At 36.7% G+C, this 21701-nt stretch overlaps 1 protein-coding gene across 1 annotated transcript in view; it reads left to right on the top strand.

Annotated features, from left to right (window-relative positions):
* HEATR1 (HEAT repeat containing 1) overlaps nt 1-21701 on the top strand; it is a gene marked incomplete at its 5' end in the record, with an annotated part of 38303 nt that overhangs the window by 7007 nt on the left and 9595 nt on the right. Inside the window, 25 exons of the mRNA XM_080341451.1 lie at nt 204-337; nt 1157-1265; nt 1606-1716; nt 2124-2241; nt 3438-3545; nt 3959-4060; nt 5036-5124; nt 5480-5691; nt 5962-6083; nt 6561-6758; nt 7806-7989; nt 8255-8403; nt 9975-10167; nt 10666-10838; nt 11165-11332; nt 12168-12410; nt 13142-13273; nt 13845-13951; nt 15026-15169; nt 15877-15995; nt 16260-16381; nt 17821-17949; nt 19179-19409; nt 20085-20211; nt 21048-21214. Of these exons, the coding sequence (XP_080197577.1) occupies nt 204-337; nt 1157-1265; nt 1606-1716; nt 2124-2241; nt 3438-3545; nt 3959-4060; nt 5036-5124; nt 5480-5691; nt 5962-6083; nt 6561-6758; nt 7806-7989; nt 8255-8403; nt 9975-10167; nt 10666-10838; nt 11165-11332; nt 12168-12410; nt 13142-13273; nt 13845-13951; nt 15026-15169; nt 15877-15995; nt 16260-16381; nt 17821-17949; nt 19179-19409; nt 20085-20211; nt 21048-21214 (3691 nt within the window). The remainder of the gene's footprint in view (nt 1-203; nt 338-1156; nt 1266-1605; nt 1717-2123; nt 2242-3437; nt 3546-3958; nt 4061-5035; nt 5125-5479; nt 5692-5961; nt 6084-6560; nt 6759-7805; nt 7990-8254; nt 8404-9974; nt 10168-10665; nt 10839-11164; nt 11333-12167; nt 12411-13141; nt 13274-13844; nt 13952-15025; nt 15170-15876; nt 15996-16259; nt 16382-17820; nt 17950-19178; nt 19410-20084; nt 20212-21047; nt 21215-21701) is intronic.

Below are 21701 nucleotides of genomic sequence, written 5' to 3'. Positions count from 1 at the left end.
TTCTTCTTGGCTGTTCAATGTGCCAATAAACCTCTGGCAATAAGAAAGTGAAACCCTTTAAATCTTTTCAGCATTTGTTTACAATGAGGCTGTTACCTGATGCTGCAAATTGAATCTTTAGGAAGTCTGCATGGTTTGAAAGGGTTGGTAACCCAGATGAGTGTGCATACTTGATTTTTTAATTTCCCTGTTTGATTGTGCAGGCCATTTAATTATCTATGCAAAACCCCAGAACTGGTAACACTTTTGCAAGACCTTTCATCAGGCTACGATATCTCTCCTCTTCTGCGTTACCTCTTGCCTCATCTTGTTTGCACTGTCGTGAAAAGTGATACGGGTAAGTTAGCATACATTTTTACAGTTTTGTTGAGTCTTATGGACACATGGCTGTGGTTAACATTGTAGCTGTGTAATTTTAGTTGCTTCTGCCTTTACAACTGTGCCAATACATGTGAAGACCTGATTGTGCTTTTGTGTATGTGTTGCTGATTGTTTTTCCAGATCCTACAGAGGAGACTATTTTAGGCATTGTTATATCTATATTGCTTTGATTTAGATATTGATTTGCAGTATTTCAGCAGTAACTTAATTTTGACGTATGAAATTCCTGACTGACAATATATCTGAGATGCATTGTAGTACTACAAAAGAATTTTTAGGTAGATCATACGTAGTCCATATGTAGTTTGACATCCATGGTTACCTGGTGAATTAAACTTGCCTGGGAACAGCCCAGGACAGTGAGGCTGACTGGCCACGCACTAGTAGCTGGTGTCTGCACTAGTAAGTCTGTCTGCACTGTGGACTCGTAACTGCCAAATCGTGGTTAGGAAAGCTCTTTTGTTGAAAAGGGCCAGATTAATGCCAGGGAATGCTGTAGGGAGTAGCTGGCACAGGTAATGGTAGCAGGAGGTCTGGAATGTTCCAAAGCATACTTAAATTTATTGGTAGCAATACAGCCTTTGGCATTTTAATGATGTTGATACAAAGCACTGCTGGCACATGGAGAGTTAGTGCTAGTAATCAATGAACGTTGTGGTCTTCAAGTTGTGTGGTTAGTACAGGATGATGCCTGTACAAACTATTAGCTTTAATCACTGTGAGGGGGTTATTCTCAAACTGTTCTTCATCTTTTATGATCACATGTTGTCCTTAGAGGAACAGGAAGAATCTGAGGAGACAGAGAATCAGATTTACATCAGACATCTTGAAGCTATTCTTCAGAGTATACCACTGGAAAAGGATTTAGATCACCTGTTGGCTTCGTGAGTTAACTTTGATTGTTTTTCTTCTGCAGTACTACAGTAATTTCTGGTTTGATAACAACTAGTTCCTGGCAATGTCATTAGCATTATATGAGCATGGGTTTTGGAGTTCATAAATTAACGCCAAACCTGGATTTTTGAAACTGAAACACTGGCTAATCCAGAAGAGCCGTGCTTTTGGTATTTGTAGGACAGAGTGAAACTTGAAGCCAGGAGCAAATCTGTACTTGCAATAAGTAATGCGTATTAATCCTAAGCTGTTCAGCAGTGTGCTTTATAACACTGATGAAAATTGTACCATCCAAAAAATGGTGACTTTTTCTTTTGTTTGTAATTTTAGTAAATTTCTTGAAGAGTTTATCTCCTGTGGTACAGAGGTTGAATCTAATCCCACCAAAATGGCTGCACTCAATCAAAAGGTGCTTCCTCTTATCAGACTTCTTGAGAGAAAGTAAGTTGCATTTTTTTATGACAGACCCACAATCTGTGGTGTGGCGATGTCAGCTATGATCTTGGCTTCTTGTGTGTAGTAGGCACAATATTCTTGTCCGAGTTTTATTCTACTGATCTATTCTTGTATATTTTGTTGTCATTGTAATACATGGACACAGACCTCCTGGCTTTGTACAGCTGTTTGCTGTGGAGCATGACCTTTTCTGTTCATTATTTATCCTAGTGGGCTGCATATTGTTCATCCATGTTAACACATAATGGTTGATTGCCTTTGTTACTTAAAATAGCTGGTTCCAATGAGCGCGTGCGCATTCGTCCTCCTTGTATTTCCCTGTATTTGTCTAGTAAATAGGTGTTCTTGTGTAATGCTCTGTGGAAAACATTGGGGCTTTCGTCTGTTGGCAGGTATCCTAAAGCCTTAGATTCTGTATTGGAAAAGCATCTGGAAGATTGCATAGATGAGGCTGGCCAAAATCTTTTTCACCAATTTATTTCTCTCTCATTAAGCTGTGGCAAATACAAGGTAGGTAGAAGCTCAGTTTGTGATCCTAGGTCTTGTTATCCTGTCAGAAAGCTGATGTTTTGGCAAAGTTCTGCTCTTTCTTCCTCTTTTTAAGTGAAACCTCTACCAATTCCACCAAAAAACCCCACACCTTACTTAAATGTGATTTGGGGGAGGCTTGATCAAAATTATGGTAAAACCAAAAGCTATCAGTTCTCTAAAGTTCATGTTTTTTATGAGCATTCGTAAGCGTGAGCTTTTTTTCGTGGTTAAAATTTACATATTTCTACCTGCCTCAATTGCTATCAACATTTTTTCTTCTTTGGGAACATGACCCCTACATACATTGTACTGGTTGATAATAACAACATGGTGGTGCCCAGCAAGGCCTCATCTTACTTAAAGATTTTGTCAGTGTCAAAGGTGTCTGTTTTGGGAAAGGTGACAAACAACTTGATTGCAGTTGAGAGAAGGTGGCTCAGTCCTTTTTGTTGCACTGATTTTCTGAATGTTTGCAGTCAGTAACATGGAAGAATAGAGTGACTACAGATTTCCACCTGTGCCATTTCGGACGAGCATTTGAAACTCAGCCTAACATAGCATAACCATTAGCGCAACAGACCTGTCCAAGGAATTTATTATTAAGAGATGGTTAGTATTATGACTGTTGTTTGCAATGACTGAACAACTGAAAGCACGTAGGAAAAGATAAGTGGTTGACGTATTTTTGTATTGATTTAACGAAGGCACAGATTCTGTGACTGAAAAACAAGTGGATTGAAATAAAAAACAAAAACAAGGCATGCAGAACACAGGCATATGACTCTCTTCTAGCCTTCAAGGTTCCTGAGATAACTGCACACAGTTGAACTGGCAGAGATGCCTTTTTAACAGTTTCTATCTGTGCTCTGTCACACTGGCACTGTCACTAGAGCTTTCTCAGAATCCTTAGATAAGTGTAGTGCTTTTCTAGGAAAAAAGGTATCTGTGGCTTACTGTACTTTTCAAGCTGTATTCCAAAAACTGTCTGTCAAAGTGAAGACCAAATTCGAAACAGTTACACAACATTGTTGTTCTGTAATTCATGCTTTTTTTGTCTAAATTGTATGGATTTTCTTGGGGTCCAAAAATTTGCTGAAATAATTTATCCCGTTGTCTTTTTATATACTTAAAGTATTTTTAATATGCAGTCATTCACCCTGAAATCTGTGTTTCAGTTTCTGGAAGACTCCGATACCTCCCTTCTGCTTAGTTTGAATCATCCTCAGCCAGCTGTGCGGGTCCTGGCTCTTCAGCATTTGAAAGATGTTATTGAAACATCAAAGGTTTGTGTCCTGAATCTCCCACTTACAGAACTGACTTAACATATATCTTCAAAAAGCTGTTTGTCAGGCATACCAGTTGAAGACGAGTGATACATTAAACTATTCGTATGTCATCCTCACTGTTTTTCCTGGTGATTTCAGTATGCTTCTGTCACCATTTCCCCGTTTTCTGGAGTCTGGATGTAGTTCTTGTTTATTAAGCTGCTTGTAGTATAAGATAAAATCTAAGTTAATGGATACTTCTGTTTTTCTTTCTTTCCTTGTTCAAAGTTAGTCTTCCTGTTATTTGCGGTTTAATTTAGATAATATTACCTCTTTTCTTGTACTAGGATTCAGATATTTCATTAAAAGCCTGTAAATTGTGCTACCAACAAATGATTTTTGTCTGTTGGCTCTTTTTTTATTTTTTTCAGGAAGGCTTTGATCAGTCTTTCATAGAAGAAGCAATTTTTGGTCGGCTCAAGGATGACAACAGAGATGTTGTAATGTCTGCTCTCAGTTCTTTGGAGGTAAGTGTGCATCTTTTGATATGTCAGCTGAGATCTTAACTGGTCTTGAATATGTGTGTGTGGAACATGTTCTTTGTGATTGCCTTTGTTCTTCTCATGTCCTTAGCGTACAGCTTTTGTCATCACAAAATTTAGGAGGCTTCTGTTGTTTACATCCTCACTATTCCCTCCCAAATTTCTGCTTCCTGATCTTTCCCAAAGTCTTTGCAGTTAACCTGAATTTATTTTTTTTAATGTAGCTACTAAAGCATATTTCAGTCTTTGATTATTATGTGAAGTGTCTTTCCTGCTTATTCTGTACATTTTTCTATAAAAATGCAAGTCATATCATCTGCCTTTTGGATGGAAAATGATGCAGTGACAAGTCATTATGTTAGTGAGAAGTGCTCAGTTGATTTTTTCCATATGAGAGTCATTTGATCAGTTGATAGTGGCAAAGTACTAAAGCCCAGCTCAGGTTTATGGCACAGGACTCTGGAATGCATTGTACTGATTGTTTCCAGCTAGAGTAACAGTCTTACTTTATTGCTCCTGCTAGTAGTAGTGGAGAATATTATTAGCAGTAGTGTAATTGGTCTTGTGTGTTCATTCATCCTCAATCACTAAAAAATAGGAATAGAAGCACATGAGTGCTTCTTTAAACTTTAGTGTCTTTTGTTAATGTGTCTTATATTTTTGTCATACTATGTAAAGTAAAAGCAATTCTTATTTAATTATGAAGTGTTTTGCTTATTGTTTACCAAACATTTCTGCATTCAATAAATTCTCAATACTTTAGTGTATCAAGAGGGTTTACTGGGCAGCCTTATAGCTACTGGTTACTCTGATAAAATTTTTATTACCTGATCATCAATAGAAATGCAGTTAGTGACGTTTGATCCATGTTACCACTTGATATAGCACATGGATTTTCTGCTGTGACATGGTAAATTATTTTGTATTTTACTGTATTTGCATTTATTTTTCTTGATTACTTTTCAGATTTTCAGGGAACAAGTCAATCCAGAAGCAGTAGTATCAGGTCTTTTGAACATCTTCCAGAGAGCTGATCTTTCAAAGGATGGAAAGTGGTATGTTTGTGCCTTTTTTCAGTCTGCATTCTATCGGTATACATTAAGTTTTTTAAAAGAATACTTTAAAAATACTTTAAATACTTTAAAAATACTTTCAAAAGTATTAAATACTTTTAATACTTTTAAAAGAATACTTTAAAAACGGTTTTTCCTTCAGATACTTTTTGTCATATGTATGCTGAGTTGCAAGAGCAATGTTCAAATATTTGCATACCGTTTCCCATTAGTTGCTTACGCATTCTCACTGCTATTTGAATTCAGAAAATTGCCATCGAAAATGGAGAAAAAAATCAGAGAAATCTTGCGGGTATGATTGATCAACAGGTTTTCAACATCACTTGTTCTCTTTTAGGTACAAGGTTCTGGAGCGAGCAATACAAATTTTAGTCAAAGAGGAGATTTTGAAAGAGAAAAAAGAACTACTAGATGAAGCAGTAATGCAGTTATTACCTTTTATGGTAATGACTAATGCAAATTCAAAATCTGCAGATTGGAAAATGGCCATTTGTCTGTCAGAATCTGATCTCTGCTCCTTACACCCTTTACTGAAAGGCTGGCCAGAAGGTAAAGCATTAATTGTAACTAATTTAGTAAAAGAAAAATTGTGACAATTTAGGACATCATGCTTATTGAACCAACACACTTATTGAAGGAGACTGCCTGTCACTGACAAGCTGTCATCCTATGAGTGTGAATAGAGTTCTTTATAAAGCTCTTTGGAAAGATGAAGAAATTATCTATGTTTCTGACTGTTTCTAAATATTAAGCCTCCAGTGTTTTAATATGTGATTTGCATACGTAGATTGTCTGGTTATTATTTTTTCCTTGGAATAGCTCTTGAAGAGGCAATTAAATCTAGCAAGTCTGCAGAGTTGATTGGAGTGGCCAACAAGAAAATGATTCTGCTGTTTTCTGAAAACATTACTTCAGGAGACCCTTCCTCACTATTGCAAATGGTATGTGTACCATGTTACTCTAACCTTAGGAGTTTTTACTTTACAGGTTGTCACTGTAGTAGAAAAAATGTGATATGGAAGAACTTTGTATGTGTCCTTGTTAGCATTAGTATGCCATCTTCAAGCTCCTAGGCAAAAATGTATATAACAGATTTCTACGATAACATAAGGAAAAGAAGCAAAGCTATTATCTATTTGGACAAATTACTAGTGCAATTAAATTCCAGGAGTTTTTAGTTTCCTGAAGAAAAATTCTAGGCACTAAAGAAGTATACCTGTGGGTTGTTCATAGGAGCAGATGTTTGTGCATTCTCAGGTTCCAAAGTACCATTATAGCAGGCAGTGATTTGTTATCGATGATAGACGGTAACAAGGATTTAACTGGATATGCAAATGAAACATGGTGTAAAGTCATAGTGAAGTCTCACCATCTTACAGACTTTTTATTGTTGTTTTTCCTCTACTCCCTTTTTTAAGGTTGATGATCTCATACTCGTTGCTGAAGTGGAATCAGACAGCATGAGACAGAAAGTGACTACTCATATAATCGGTTCAGTGCTTGTTCAGTGCTGCTGCAGTACACAGATGAAGGAAAGTTATTTTTCAGTGGCTATCAGAGTCTTCCGTTTCTTGGATAAAAAAATAAAAAATCTCAGAGCTTGTGATCCTGCAGAGGTAAGATGTAAACAGTTTGGAGAGGGCATTTGCTTTGTAATGGAGAATATTTTTTTATTGGAGGTTCAGAAAGCTTGAGAAGGACTGAAAATCACATCTTCATTTCTTTTCAAAGCAAAACCAGACTTGGCAGCTGTACAAGAAGCTGCCATTAAGAATTGCTCTTATATTTTATTACTCCAGTGAATCTGCGTTAAAAAATTAAAGAACTCCAGAGCTCTAGGCTAGTATCTTACCTGCTGATCAGCGTTTCAGTGTTGTGAGCTTGGCACAAAGTTTGGGGTGTTTCTGTCAGCTACCCTGTGGCACCATGTGGTGTCATTGTTTGCCTTAGGAATATCAAGGCGTTTAGTCATTGAGTAAAGGTTTTGCTGACTTGTTCAATAGGAGAAAGAAAGAAATGCAGCTGAGTATGAAAAGAGCTTATGCTAAGAGTGGTTCCGGAGGAGAGCTACAAAAATGGTCAGAGGGCTGAACACTTTTCCTGTTTAGAAAGGCTGAGTTGGGGTTGTTCAGCCTGGGAAGACCTTATTGCGGCCTTTCAGTACTTATAGGGGCTGTAAGAGGCCCATGTAAGCAGGGCTGTGCTTCTGTGTGTGCACCCCCTCACACACACACACACACACAGAGCAATATGTAGTAATTAGTTATTCTGACTCAGATTATTCCTTTAAAGAGTTTTTGTATATACAGATACCTGAAATGTGTGGATTATGTTGCTAGAACAGACCTAGATGAAAGGATGAAACTGAATGTCCACCAAATGCTGTAACTCCTAGTGCCTTTGAAGAGATATTTTACAGAGATTGGTATTTTATTCTTCCGTTACCTCCCTTATGTACTCTGTTAGTTAACGGTAGTAAAAACTGGCCTAGGTTTTAAAACTGCAGGTGCAGGCTTAAATGTAAAATCAGAAATGTAATTGACTTCATAAGGATGCCTCTTTGAGGGTTGAAACTTAAATATTGCTGAATTTTAGTGATAATTCTATGTCTTATATTTGATTAAATTGTTACAGTATACACTAAAATGAATTTTAATTCACAGGAAACTCCCCTAAATTGGTCTGTTGAAACAACAGAGGAAACTTTGGTGCCTGAGGACTTGTTAACTGCATATATAGAAAAGCTCAACAGTGACCAGACAGCTCATGCAGAGGAGTCAGCTTTGTTCCTGTTCTTATTGAAAAACTTCATTAATGGTCTGAAACCTCCTCTGTCCTTTTCAAAAGGTAGGTGTCAAGGTTTTTACTGTCTTTTATATCAATGAAGTGAAGAAGGAAGGTTAACTTTTTTGTCTTCAGAAAACATGCAAATCTTGCTTCGCTGACCTTCTTCATTTGTTGTCACTGAGATCTGTAAAGATTACTTATTTGTGAACATGAAATCAGCCAAATATATGTCTTCTTTTAACTAGAGATGTCCTTTTTCTCATGGTTTCTGAAAGTTTTTATATTGCATCTACTGTGTCGTATTTATAACCTGTATTTTTTTTAGAGAAAGCATGGTGGAATCCCGAATCTCTGGATCAAGACAGCCAAGATTACCTGCACCTCTTATTGGGGCTATTTGACCTCCTTGTCTGTGGAGCTAGTGAGGGAAGCAATGCGGTTCAGTACAGAGCATTGATGAATCTCTTACTGAAGGTAATACTTTTGCATTTGTTGTTCTAAATTATTAGTCATCAACTACATAATCGTAAGGAAAACAGAAAAATGGAGAATGGATCAGGCAACACTGCTTATGGGATGCAAGTACTGTGAGGAGGTGAAATTCTAAGCTTGAGCTGGTTAGTTAACCCTTATTAAATGTAGTAATAGAAAACCAAAGTAAAAAAGCCAATAAGTGGACCAGTTGTGGCAAAGGTAAAAACATAATCCTGATTTGCAGGACAAGGTCAAGAGCTTCAAGTTTGAACTAAAAGTTTTGGTCCTATCTGGGAGCAAAGCAAACAGTTGCTCTGTAAAATGTGTTAGTTTTTAAATACAAAAATTGAAATGAAAACTTTTAGAAGATATTGCATGTTTCCCTAAAACATAGTCTCATGTTTTCTCTTTCACATTAAGTGATAAATTTTTTGAAGACAATGAGGAACTTTGGCAGTCTGAGTTGTAGATGACTTGGAGTCGTAACTGTACGTTCTGAGGAAAAGAGAAGCAAGTTAATTGACACCAAGCCATTGTTACTGGAATTTGATGCTGTTTCATCAAGAACAGCACATGAGAAACACAGAGGTTGGAAAGAATAGCAACATAACTTGTTGCTAATAACAAAACTTGTTTCTGATGTTAATTCTTGGGGTAACTGATAATTAGACAATGTACAAGATCTAGGGAAATGGTACTGACACTGAGAACTTTAGTGGGACTTTTGACTGAGTAAGCTGACCATGTAGCAAGCAAGATACTATTAGGAGACAATAGAACAGCTTCAAAATTAGAAGCTATCGTCATTAAATGTTGCCAGAAATGTTCTAAAGCAAAATTAAGGTAATTGCATGTAGATATGTGAAAAACTGAATTGAATCTTCTTGGAGCAGCTATTCCTATTGTGGAGGGGTAGAAGGCACTCTGCCCTTTGTCTGCGATGGTCAGTGATACATTTATGATTCAGGATTTGTTTATTTTCATCTGTGCTCTATTATTACAAAGCCTATAGAGCCAATCCAGGACAAATTCCAAGAATAAAGTTTAGCATGAATACTCAGCACAGAAAGCTGCACTGTACGAGGAAATTGGAGGCCCACCTCTTTTGAGGCACTATAGACTTATGAAAATCACTTTGTACGACTGATGAGAAAGTCAAAGATTAGAAGGAAATAGAAGTTATTTGCTTTGCTTTATTTTGCATATAGCAATTTTCTTGCGCTGTTGGCATATTTTCATGTGGATGTGGTTTTAGTCTTTTTAGTGTTTTTATAATTGAAAAGAAATCCCTTGCATTTACATAGCTATAGACTATGAGTTATCTGTTAAACTAAACAAGCCAACTGTTAAGCAACATGTGGACTTGTATAGATATGCAAGTACTGTTTACTGGAAGCATCCACTCAATAACTTTTTTCTTCCCAAATGTTTCTGACTCTAGTTCTCTTTCTGGATACTCCTTTGATTGGGTGGTTTATCAGGTGGTGTGAGTAGTAGTTTGCCAAATAAATTAAGGTTATTAAACAAGTGCTTGCTTCTTTTTTTTTTTTTTTTTTTTGGTTAACTTTAAGGTACATCTAAAAGATTCAGAGATTCTCTTCAAATTCCTTTCAATTTTATGGACCTACAGTTATAACCTTTCAAATCACCTGAACTGTGAAGTCAGTGCAATGTTACAGACTCAGGCTCTATATATTGGCTATGCACTGCTTGAATCACAGACATATCAAAAAAAGAAAGAGCTGCTATCACCCTCATCTCCAGGTAAAGCAAAATAGTACCTATCTTTCATCTTAAGACTTAGTCATAGTATTTTTAAATTTTGTGCAATTTTATTATATTTTATACCATGAAGGGTATCTATAGTTATTTATGTTCAGCTGCAGTAGGCTGAGACAACTCTCTTTCTTGCTCATTACTCGCCTAAGCTTAAAAAATTTCTTTATTAATCTTAGAAGTATTAAAGAAACATTCTCCTATGCTGAAGAAGTCAGTTACAGCACCTTACTTTCTGTGCAGTATAAGGATGTGGCAGTCAGTAGCAGTATATGAGTTCTCTGAGCTTCAACACAAACGTGAGGACTGTGATGAAGAAATTCAGAGGCACGGATCTGTGAGATTCATGTCGGTTTTGTGTAGTCTAGAGATCACTTTTTAATTCCCAAGTCCTCTTCAGGGATGGATACAGTAAAATTCTGACCACTCACTTTATTGTATTGTCTTTTCCTCCTTCCTTCGTTCCTTCTCTTGCTCTTTCTGCAGTGCTGATATCTTTGCTAATTAACTTGGGTAGTCCTGTGAGTGAAGTTCGAAGGGCTGCTCTCAACTGCCTCTGTTCCTTGAGAGGGATAAAGGAGTCTCTGTTGCATCCTATTCTTCAGCATTTGGAGCAAAAGACAGAAGAGATCATATCTGACCCTACATACATAACACAGGTATTTCTGTTACTAAGGCGTACATTAATACAAGTTTTGTCTGCTGCTGTGAGCTCCTGTCTCTTCTAAAAGAAATCAAGTTAGCTGTGCTATAGTAGACTGATATTTTAATATTTTTAAAGGACTATAAAAACATTGAAGTGATGTATCATATACAGAGAATTGAGAATATCAGTCAAATAAGAGGCATTAACCTGTGGTTTATTTTTAGATGAAGAATTCTGTTTTTATCTAGATCGCATTATTGTTATGAAAGCATTAAATATTGTCTTAAGGCATTCTTGTTGCAGAGAAATAACTTAATTTTCACTTTGCTAATGAAATAGATTATGGAAACACTATTTGAGGAGCTTGAGACACAACCAAAACAGAAATCCCATAAGAAAAAGTTATTGGAAGCTTTGGAAAGTATAATTGATTGTGTACAGAATCCTATTTTCCCATCATATATTGCAAGAAACTTAATGAAAATTCTTCATAAAGTCCACGGTGAGGTAAGTGCCACCTTTCCAGTTGTTTTATGGGTTCTGCGCTAGATTGAAATGCCGAAGTCAAATTTCATTTAGTAATAATGCTGTTAAATAACTTCATAATGTATTAGACTATTAGGCATTAAGCTGACACCTCTAATAATATGGAGTAATGCTGCAAAGTATGGTTTAATGAAACAAAATACTTGCATGCTCTATCCAGGAATGTAACGGCTGTGGTATTTTGCACTTGTGTTCTTAAGGAAACTCCCTTGATGCTACTGAAAAACACTGTTTCAGAAGATTGTTCCAGAAGAAATGTATTACCTTGGTTAGATATCAGTGAATATAGAGCTTTCTGTACACAATTGTAATGTATTAGGTAGTGGTATCAATTGTATTTGTATGTATTAACTTCCTCTTACCTAGTACATTCAGAATTCTCAAAGTGCTAGAAATACAGGAGTTCATTGTTCAAAAAATGAATGATATTATGAATTTTTATGCTTTGTTCAGTTGTATCTCTTGAAAAGTTTGTGAACCTCATAGAAGATGAGCGTTCTTGCCACACATTTGGGTTTAGTAGGAGACAGCGGTCATAAATCGGTGAAAAAAATTGCCCTGTTTCTGTACTTTAAAAATATGAACTACCACTCTGCAAGGGAGAATAGCAAAGTAGCAGATGAACATGTACTCATGGTAATCTCACAGTAAGTCTTGTATTTTTCCTCTTGAATAGCTGTTACATAAAATAGTGTATGCAGTGTGTTGGCAGAGAGCGGATGTTGCAGTAAAATGAAGCTGTACTATTTTCTTAAAATGACAGTGAATAAAAACTTCTGTTGTCCTCTGTTTGCAGATGATTCTTTCTCGCCTCTTGCCTGCACTCGACCGGTTGCTGGAGAAGGTCTTTAAGAAACCTGAGGCAATGTTGAAAGATGAAGTTGTGCTCCTGCATCTCATCCTTGGAAAGTTTAATGAATATTCAGCAGCCCTCTTGTGCAAGAATCAGCAGAGTCTGGATTTATTTATCAAAAGTCTGCATGCTGCCAATAAAATCTATGAAGAAATCCCACCTTTTCAGATCACAGCACTTGGGCAGGTATGGCTTTATGAAAGACTTTATGCTTAAAACAAATAGCAGTATTTAGGATTGGATTTACAAGGACTCTGTCGGAGAGTCCATAGCTTTTGACTTGCCTTTCTTTTAGTACCAGCTTTCAAGGTCTCCACAGTGTCTTTGAAACAGGCTGCAAAAGTTTCTCTCTTAAATTTACAAGGAGAAATTGCTGCTTACTTCATTTTTGCATTTTGACAAGTACAGCATAGGAATATCGTTGTATTTGCGTGCAGATGAATGCCTGCAGATACTACTGTTCCACTGTCCTTCAGATTTTGTCAATCAGGCAGAAGCTTTACTTCATTTTTCTTCTGAGGAAAAATTGTCAAGAAAACACAGTAAGTGAGAAATAGCCTCATTTGAAAGAGGCTACAAATTCAGGCCTTCTATTAGCCATATATTAGCCTATACTTACCAAAGGCTGGCAACAGCAAGTTTGTTCCCCCCACCAGGCAAGCTGTGTGAAAAATTACAGGGCTTAGTATGTCTGGTGGATATATTTCACAAGTATGTGCTTTGCATCAAAGGATTCCTGGATATATACAAATACATAGTAAATATGCGAATTTTTACAATATTTGTTCATGCTGTCACGTATGTGTGATTGGGTGTGTCATACATAATCTAAAATACCTAAGTTCCATAACTTGTGATTTTGTTACCCTCTTACAATAAATCTCTCTGCATCCTTTTTTTCTTTTTCCTTTTTGTAGATTACTAAACCATTCTTTGCAGCTTTGTCAGATGGGATGGTGCAACAGAAGCTTTTAAAAGTACTGTTTGACTTACTGTTAAATTGTAAGAACCCGCTCTGTGCCCAGACAATTAGCAGTGTCTTTAAAGGGGTAAGTGGCAAACTCCGGAACACAGAAGTATGTTCAAACTTGATGTGATGGTTCTATGGTTCTACATTAAGTAACAGTCGCTGTTTATGTAATTCATAGCATGAAAGGCATCAGAAACTATTTGTCACATTATATAATTGTGTTAATGGCATGAGAAGTTTGTGAAATGAGCAATTTTAGAAGGTATTGCTTTAAAAGCCATGCATCAGTCATTTACTATACTATATAAATGAATTCAGCAGAAGTCACTTCTTTCAGCTGCACTGATTTTCATTTTCTGGGTAAAAACTGCTTTTGTACTGTTACTAGGAAACTTGTCCCAAAATTCATTCATTGTAACTTTCATATAGCAATTTATTATGTTACATGGATTTGTAATCACTCCTTCATTTTATTTAATATGAGAACTACAAGTAGGACAGGCATTCAGAGACTGGTGATATGACTTGAAAATGTGGAATATATACCCATATGTGCATGAAGGGGGTGTGGTTAAAAAAAAAGGAGGGGGCATAGATGGGTGGTATGACACGTCATTGATTGATACTTGCATCATTATGCTTTGTTTCAGATTTCAGTGTGTGCTGAGCAGATCGTCACAGAACTGGAGCCTCCTGAGAAAACCAAAAGTCTGGCCACTGTTCAGCAAACTAGAAGGCAGAAAATGCAGCAACAGAGGTAAAATAACTAGAAGTCAAAAAATATTATCTGTACAGTTTGGAAATGCCACTTGTTTTACTACATATCATAGTTTCTATTGAAAGCATAAGCTTCCTTTCCCCTGCGCACTAAAATAACTCTGAGCTACTTTTGGTAGGAGGAAACCAACCAGTGTTGCTGTTTGAGAACCAATGGAAGCATAATTAAAATTTTTTTAAAAAAAATCCATTCCCAGTACTTTTAATGTTGGCATTTGCTTTTGTAGAATCTGCCTTGACGCAGCTGAGTAAGATCCATTTTTGTAGGTATTAAACTTGGTTGGTAATAAAGATGTATGGACAAATTATATATGCCTAAGATGAGCCTAAAGATGCTCGTCAAAATGTTCTGTTGACTGAAAGATGGTATTTTCTTTCAGTTAAAATGTTAGTAATTGATTTGTAGATCTCTTCATCTTGTTTCTTCTCTCCATTCTCTTAAGGAAAGAGCTATTTTGTCTGCTGTACTTATACTCTCTTTAAGCATCAACTCTCAGACGCTGTTGAAACAGGATATTGAGTTGGTTTTCTTTGTTTGACATAGTTGTTCTTATATTCTCATTTTCCTTCACTTGACCTTTTTTAACAATCATCACTCATCTGTAAACAGTGTCTGTCAGAGTTATAAGCACAAACTCTTGCACATACACCCATCACCTGCATAGTCAGTGGCTGGACAACAGGTAGTTGTGAAGATGCAGGTTTCCAAAATGGCAAGCAGAGCAGCATTTGGACAGTTATTTGGTAATAGGTTTGAGTTTTTTTCCACAGAAGTCTGCTGCATTTTGTAGAATTTTGTACACACAGAAGACAAACTATACTTGTTTTGTAAAGTTTGGTCTGGATTTTCTGTCGATGGTTTAAAATGTGTTATTGCTTCAATCAGAAGCCCACACATTGCCACCTCTCCCAGGAGGAGCCATAAAGGATGTTACTATATGAAAGAAAGTTTGTTTGTTTTTTTTTTACTTATGTGTGTGTTTGTTTGTTCCCTGAAATACTGTACTATTCTCTTTGCAGATGTATATCTTGACTGTTTGTCTTACCTTTTCAGAAAGCCTCAAGATGCAGAAGTGGCACCAGAAACAAGCCACTTCAGCTGGCAGAGGGTTATGCTTATTCTGGAATTACTGCAGCATAAGAAGAAGCTTAGACGCCCGCAGGCGTTGGTACCTGCGCTTTTTAACCTGCTGAGCCGGTAATTGTGCTTCCATAACACAGGGGTCCTTGAGCTTTCTCTTCTGCAGCAGACACTGTAAAGCATTAATATATGAGCTACTTTCTCTCTGCTTTGTTGCCATGTTTTGTAGCTTGCTTTTTCACTTCTTTTAGGTAAATCAGATGAAGGGAATTGGAAGAGGTTTTTTTCCCTTATAAATGATGTCATGGGCTTTTTAAGATGGTTACCTGATGCATAGCTTCTTATGTGCTAAAACTGGCACAATTGACAGGACTTGTGTCTTTTGCAGAGCTGTCATAATAATACCCTAAGCTTTAAAATTCCTCCCAAAACATTGTGGAGCAGCCGTCATCCAGTGCAGACTAAGTAAACTATTGCTTTTCCTGCCAGCCCTATCTCCAGACACTTAGGAAAGTTTATGTATAGATCAGATATTTATCTTTTTTTCTTACAACTTGCCTTTCCATAGACTGGCAGTCCTATTTCAGGTAATCCTCTTATACTCCTGACAGTGCTTTGATAAATGTCTTTTATTAGGCCAGCTGATGTATTTGAAAACCAAAAAGAACAGACACTTATTGGCAAATGCTCTTTAGAAGACTCAATGTAGATATTCCATGGAATGAAGATTGCAGTTTCTTATTTGTATCTAAATATGCAGTTTGGTCACTTATTTTTCAGTCTCCTTTTATAATGCCGATTTTTTTTTTCCCCTGAATGTGTAGGTGTCTGGAACCTATGGCATCAGAAGAGGAAAATATGGAATATACAAAGCAGCTAATCCTCAGCTGCCTGCTGAATATCTGTCAGAAATTGTCTTCAGGTGGTAGTAAAATCCCAGCAGGTAAAAATTGCCAGACCTGTTTCTCAGAACTTCTCCAGTACAGCATTAAAACAATGGCCTCTAACGTTTTCCTTCTCTGAGTCTATGCTGTATTGTTGAAGCAGAATAGGCTCCTTTACAGGGTATACAGATTTGCTTTCTTAATCATTTTTTGTATACCCTTAGGTATAGTCTGCAAATTGAAACTAGCACTTGAGTGTTCTGTTTTTATTCTTACATCGTTGGCCATTGAAGTGTTAATGAGTGAATATTTTTTACTTGCAGATATCATTGACAAAGAAAAATTCAACGTGGAATTGATAGTTCAGTGCATCAGGATATCTAAAATGCCCCAGACACACCACCATGCACTGCTTCTCCTTGGCGCTGTTGCTGTCATGTTTCCTGTAAGTAGTACATGGCCTTTATGTGTCGGCTCTTTCCTTCAGACTCCAAATACTGGGAAAAGGGAAGAACATACAGAGCTGTTCTATGGGGAGAAACTTTCTGAAAGGCACAAGATGAAATTTACAGCTTCCCTGCTCTTTTAGGGCTTTCTATTCCGTTTTACTTGAAAACAAACCTCTGCCTCAGTGCTTTGGCCACTAGTAATTTGTGACTCTCAGTGAAGCCCATTAGAAATGCAAGAAGCTTTCTGACAACAGCCCTGCCTCACCTGGCTGTGGTCAAAGTTCTGGTGCACTCTTTCTTCTTTCCCCTGCTTTTTTATATACAAGAGAGAAAACATCTAGTCTCATAGCACATGGATTCTTACAAGTTTCTATCTTATACAACACTGAGAAATGTAGTTGCAATTGATGATAAAACCAAGTTTCTCTGATTTTAATTGAGAAACAGGTTGTTTCTTCTATGGATGGAAGCGGGACCGTACAATCACTCTTCTAAGTAAGATTTGCTTTGCTTTGAAACTGTAAAAGCAGCAAAATATATCTAGATGTATCAAACTCAGTTTGCAGCTTTATTTTTACTTTCTCCACATATCTGGAAATAGGACGTTTTCTCAAAAGGCAAAACTGGAAAGCTTTGACAAACTTGTGGAGGGTTTGGCCTTTTTATCATTGGGGTTATTTTTCTTTGTCACCATCTTACTGCCATCACTTGCTATAGGACCGAGCTTTTATTCTACACTAATATTGGCTCTTACAAGATTTTCAGGGTCAGAATACAAGGAAATACTTTGTGTGAGTCTCCTTTCTGTTAAATCTAAAACACTCCTTCAGTAAAACTGAATGAAAAATGTATCCATAACTTCTCATTCTAAGTTCTGGCAAAATCTAGGAAACTAGTTCTTGAGCTAGGTAAGACATCTAAACCAACTCTCTTAAAATCAGTTACAGTGATTACGATCTCAGAAAAAAAAAAAGCCAAAAAGTAAAATGAGCATGATTGCTTTCTATTGTATAACTGTAGATACTGCAGATGTTTTACAAATATAAGAAGTTTGGGTGGGAAAGATACTGAAAATCACTGGAATCTGTGTGCCACGGTCATATTTGTGCTTCTGCAAATCTCCCTGTAGCCGACTTGACTTGTCATTCTACCATGGCACTAAGTTGAAGAGTAACAGAATAAGCTCTCGATTCCTACTCTTTAATTACTTGCTTAGAAGTATATCTTGGTTTCTGTAACAGTCAGATAGTAAGTAGCTTAAAGGGACGCTATACATCTAAAATTAGTTAGTGGAGATTTTGGAAGATACTAGTGATTCCCATTTTCTTTTATAGGAATCCGGAGGTATTTGTGGAAAGGAGAAATGCCTTAAGGTATAATATGTAGAGCAACACAGTTCAAAAAGCAAACTAATCTCATCTATCTTCTTTTCCAGGATAAAGTTCTCCACAACATTATGCCCATCTTTACATTCATGGGAGCAAATGTCTTGCGTCTGGATGATACTTACACATTCCAAGTAATTAATAAGACAGTGCAGATGGTTATTCCTGCTCTTATACAGGTAAATTTATCTACTTAATGAAAAGGAATCGGAAAAAAGTGAACAATAATATTATTAATTAAGCAGAGCAAATGGTTTAGAGTAGCACTGGTAGAATGAGTTGTAGCCTGTTCTAAGGTTATTTTTAGATAGATATTAAATTATATGTAAGAACTCTATTAACAGACTACTCTTCATCTGACAACTCTGAGTTCATCACACTACTAGTTCTTTTTAATTGTATGAGCTCCTGCACTTTATAAACGGTTTAGCCAAAACAATACATAACTGTACCTGAGGATAACCTGAAACATACTTTAACTATTTCATCATAAAAACAGCAGGGAAGTTCAGTAGAGGAACCAGTGGAAATAAGGTTATTGATCCTATAATAATATGTCATGGTCATATCAATAGAAGTCATGGTCTGAAGGAAGTGTAAAGGTCAAATATTTGACAAATGCTTTTATTTTTCTGGCTGGTGTTTGTGGGGGGTTTCTTGTTTTTGTCTGGGCATCTTAGGTAAACAATTGTAAACCAAACTGAAAATGCATCATTGTTTTTCAAAAGGGACATTTTTTCTTCAGTCAGATTTCACTTGCATGTGACAAATCTTTATTCTAGAGTCATTCATAGATTTAAACATTAAAAATGCCATATAAATTTATTATGTAAAAATGAATTGGAAAGAAAAAATTGTTCTTCTAACAATGGGCTGAGCGTTTCCTGGTGTATTTTTTAATGATGGGTATACACATTTTGTATCCTCTTGCAGATCTCTGTTAGAGAAATCAAGTTGCCGTCTCTTTTTTTTTTTTTTATAGTTTATTTTTTAATCTATGAACTTTCATAGCAGCCATTACAAGTTTCTATGACAATTATTGGCACAAATAATTGTTACATGTGGGGAGAGTCTAATGTAGCCTACTTGTATTGGTTTTGCTAGGCCTTTGAATCCAAGACCCTAATTATCAGGCTTATAGGCAAAGTTTTCAGGAAGGACGTGGCATTGCTTTCCCTTGTTTCAGTTGATGCCAAGTAACTTTTATGTTTTCCTTTTTAAAAATTAGTTTTATTTGAAGCATCTTCCTTAAACACTGAAAAGGAAGAGTGTGATTGAAAATTGTTTATTTCAGAGCACTCATATTTTCCTTTTGGTAATGCTGTTATGAGGCACATAGTATTTACAAGGAATACCTAGTCCCTGTCTGCGATCGCCTGTTTGAGCTGCTGTGCGTCTTTGTCCGTAGGCTGAGGACAGTGATTTGTCGGAGTCGTCGGGAAGCGTGGAGGAGGTGGTGATAAAGATCATCCGCGTGTTTGTGGATGCGTTGCCCCACGTGCCGGAGCACCGGCGCCTGCCCATCCTGACGCAGCTGATCACCACGGTGGGAGGAGACAAGTTCCTCTGGGTTCTGCTGGTGCTGCTGTTCGAGCAGTATGTGACCAAAACCGTGACTGCGACATCAAGCACAGACAAGGTGGGAAGATAAGCGGGGTCGATGTTTTCCTCAAGAGAGTGATCTCCTCCTTTCTTTCATGGTGCCTTTAAGAAGGTGCAAGATAAGCCTCGTGGTTGTGATAAAATAAGCGGTGAGCTCTGACCTGACGGTGATGTCTACTATGATTTGTATTGCAGATACAAAAGCGTTTTGTCCCAGGGCCTGAACAATAAATCAGATCATACTGTACAGCAATCCTTGACAGAAGATCTGATAATCTAATCTAAACTTTGTGTTTCAATATTTTTAAAATTGTTTTATTTATTTATTATACTCCAAAAACACAAACTGTTTGTGAAATGTGATACTGATCTTTCTGTACAGACCAAGATAAATCATATTATGTTTTTGTGTAGGCAGGCCTTCGGGTTAGGTGAAAACATTGTTTATGGGGAAAGCTAAAAGAATTATTAAAGGAACATTGATGAGAAGATACAGTCTTTGCTGTAACAACTTGATCTCTTTCTGTGCCCTCTGGAACTATGTTCTCTTCAAGAAGTTGCTGCTATTACTCTTGATGTTAATCCTGGCAGTATCTAGCCCACAATGGGAGTTTTAGAAACTCCCTGAGGAGCTTTTGAGCCTTTTTATCATTATTAGTTATATTTTTTTTAATTCTTGAAATATTTTATTTTCTTTCTAATCCATAAACAGGATGCTGTTCTGGAAGCAGACACTGAATTTTGGATTTCCATCTGTTGTGAATTTAATGTACGTTCTCAGTTCCAGAGCATGATGAAAATAATCCAGTACTTGACAGAGCTGCCAGAGAACAAAGAAGGTAACCACAAAGCAGAGCCAGCAAACACATGTAAACCTTCTTATTACTCCTCTAGACAGAAGACTAAGTCATACAGAATTACTCTAATAACAACTTATTTTTTAAAAAATAATTTCTTTCATAAAATGGCTAAGATACCTGATTACTTTTTTTTTCATCCTTTTAATTATAGATTAATTTGAGCACTTAGAATCAAAGGGTAGTCCTCAATTAAAAGGTACAGTACATCATTTAGTTAAAATAAAAAGCTGTTATTCATAGCAAACAAGATCACAGGGCCCACCAGCCATTTTGGGGTTTTTTTTTAAGGTTTCATTTCTTTCTACTCCAATATAGTGGAGCAATAATGAAACAATGTATTAATACTTTTCCAGTCTGTTATTTCAAAGAGCATTGGGGAAGGTGGGTGAGGGTTGTTGTTTGCTTCTGTTTAAGGAAGGACTTGGCATATTTGTTGTTTGAATACATGTTCTCAGCCAGGAAAGATCAGGTAATGGCACTGAAAGTAGTTTTCCCAAATCTGTCACACACAGAAGTCTCTTATGTTTGTAGCCAGTGTGCCACAGCTTTCGCCCCAAGGAAAAAGAAGGTTCTTCCTGTAAAAATGATCAGATGGAATGGTAGTGAAATGGTACTGCTTCTTTTGAGGCTGTTGAAATGAAAAAATTATCTCTCGTGGTATTTCAGAGGATCTTTTTTGAAACTTTGACATGATTTTGGATACCACAGAATGGCTATCCTGGATAGGCACCTGACTGTAATTTTGTATCTGTAATCAGAAATCAAATGTCTTTTTTCTGTTGGCTGCAAATTTGTTTTGTCAGTGTTTTCAACAGATGATTCTGGGCCAAAAATGTCAAGAACACGCAAGGCAAAGCTAAAAAATCAGGATGGGCAGCTCTTCAATGTGGAGTCGCATTCAGACAAACAACTTCGGCATTTCAAATTCTTGTCAGTCTCTTTCATGTCACAACTTTTATCCTCTCAGAGTTTTGTGAAAAAGGTAATAAAGGCAGATTGCTTTTAAACTGATCACATTAAGTAATTGTGCCATACTTTAATAGACGAAGTTTAATTTGCTTTTCAGTATGGCTTTATGTTCAAAGGGGATTAAAGAATACTCTCTCCACTGTGTCTTGCTGACGCTTCTGTTGACACAGTTTCGAAACTTCTCAGTAATGTTAATTATTTTTTAATAAAGCCTTTCCACATAGACTCAAGTTTGATGAACAAGTAACAAAGTGAAATTCTGGTCCCTGTGGGAACCCACTGGGATTTTGGGATATAATATTTTGGGATATAATATTTTGGGATATAATCTCCACAGTTTTTGGAGTCTGGGATTTCATGTGTGGTCTGTGTAAGTGCAAGTTTAGGGTGGGTTTCATACTATTAGCTCTAGAAAGACAAAATAAATGGTACAAATCTTGGGCTGTAACTCTAGCTGGAAGTAGTTCTCAGTGTTTCAAATGAACATCATACACCAGCAT

This window comes from Nesoenas mayeri (genome assembly GCF_963082525.1).
Source record: "Nesoenas mayeri genome assembly, chromosome: 3".
Classification (NCBI taxonomy): Eukaryota; Metazoa; Chordata; class Aves; order Columbiformes; family Columbidae; genus Nesoenas; species Nesoenas mayeri.
The sequence above is the reverse complement of the archived record's forward strand: the minus strand, read 5'-3'. Positions and strand labels throughout refer to the sequence as shown.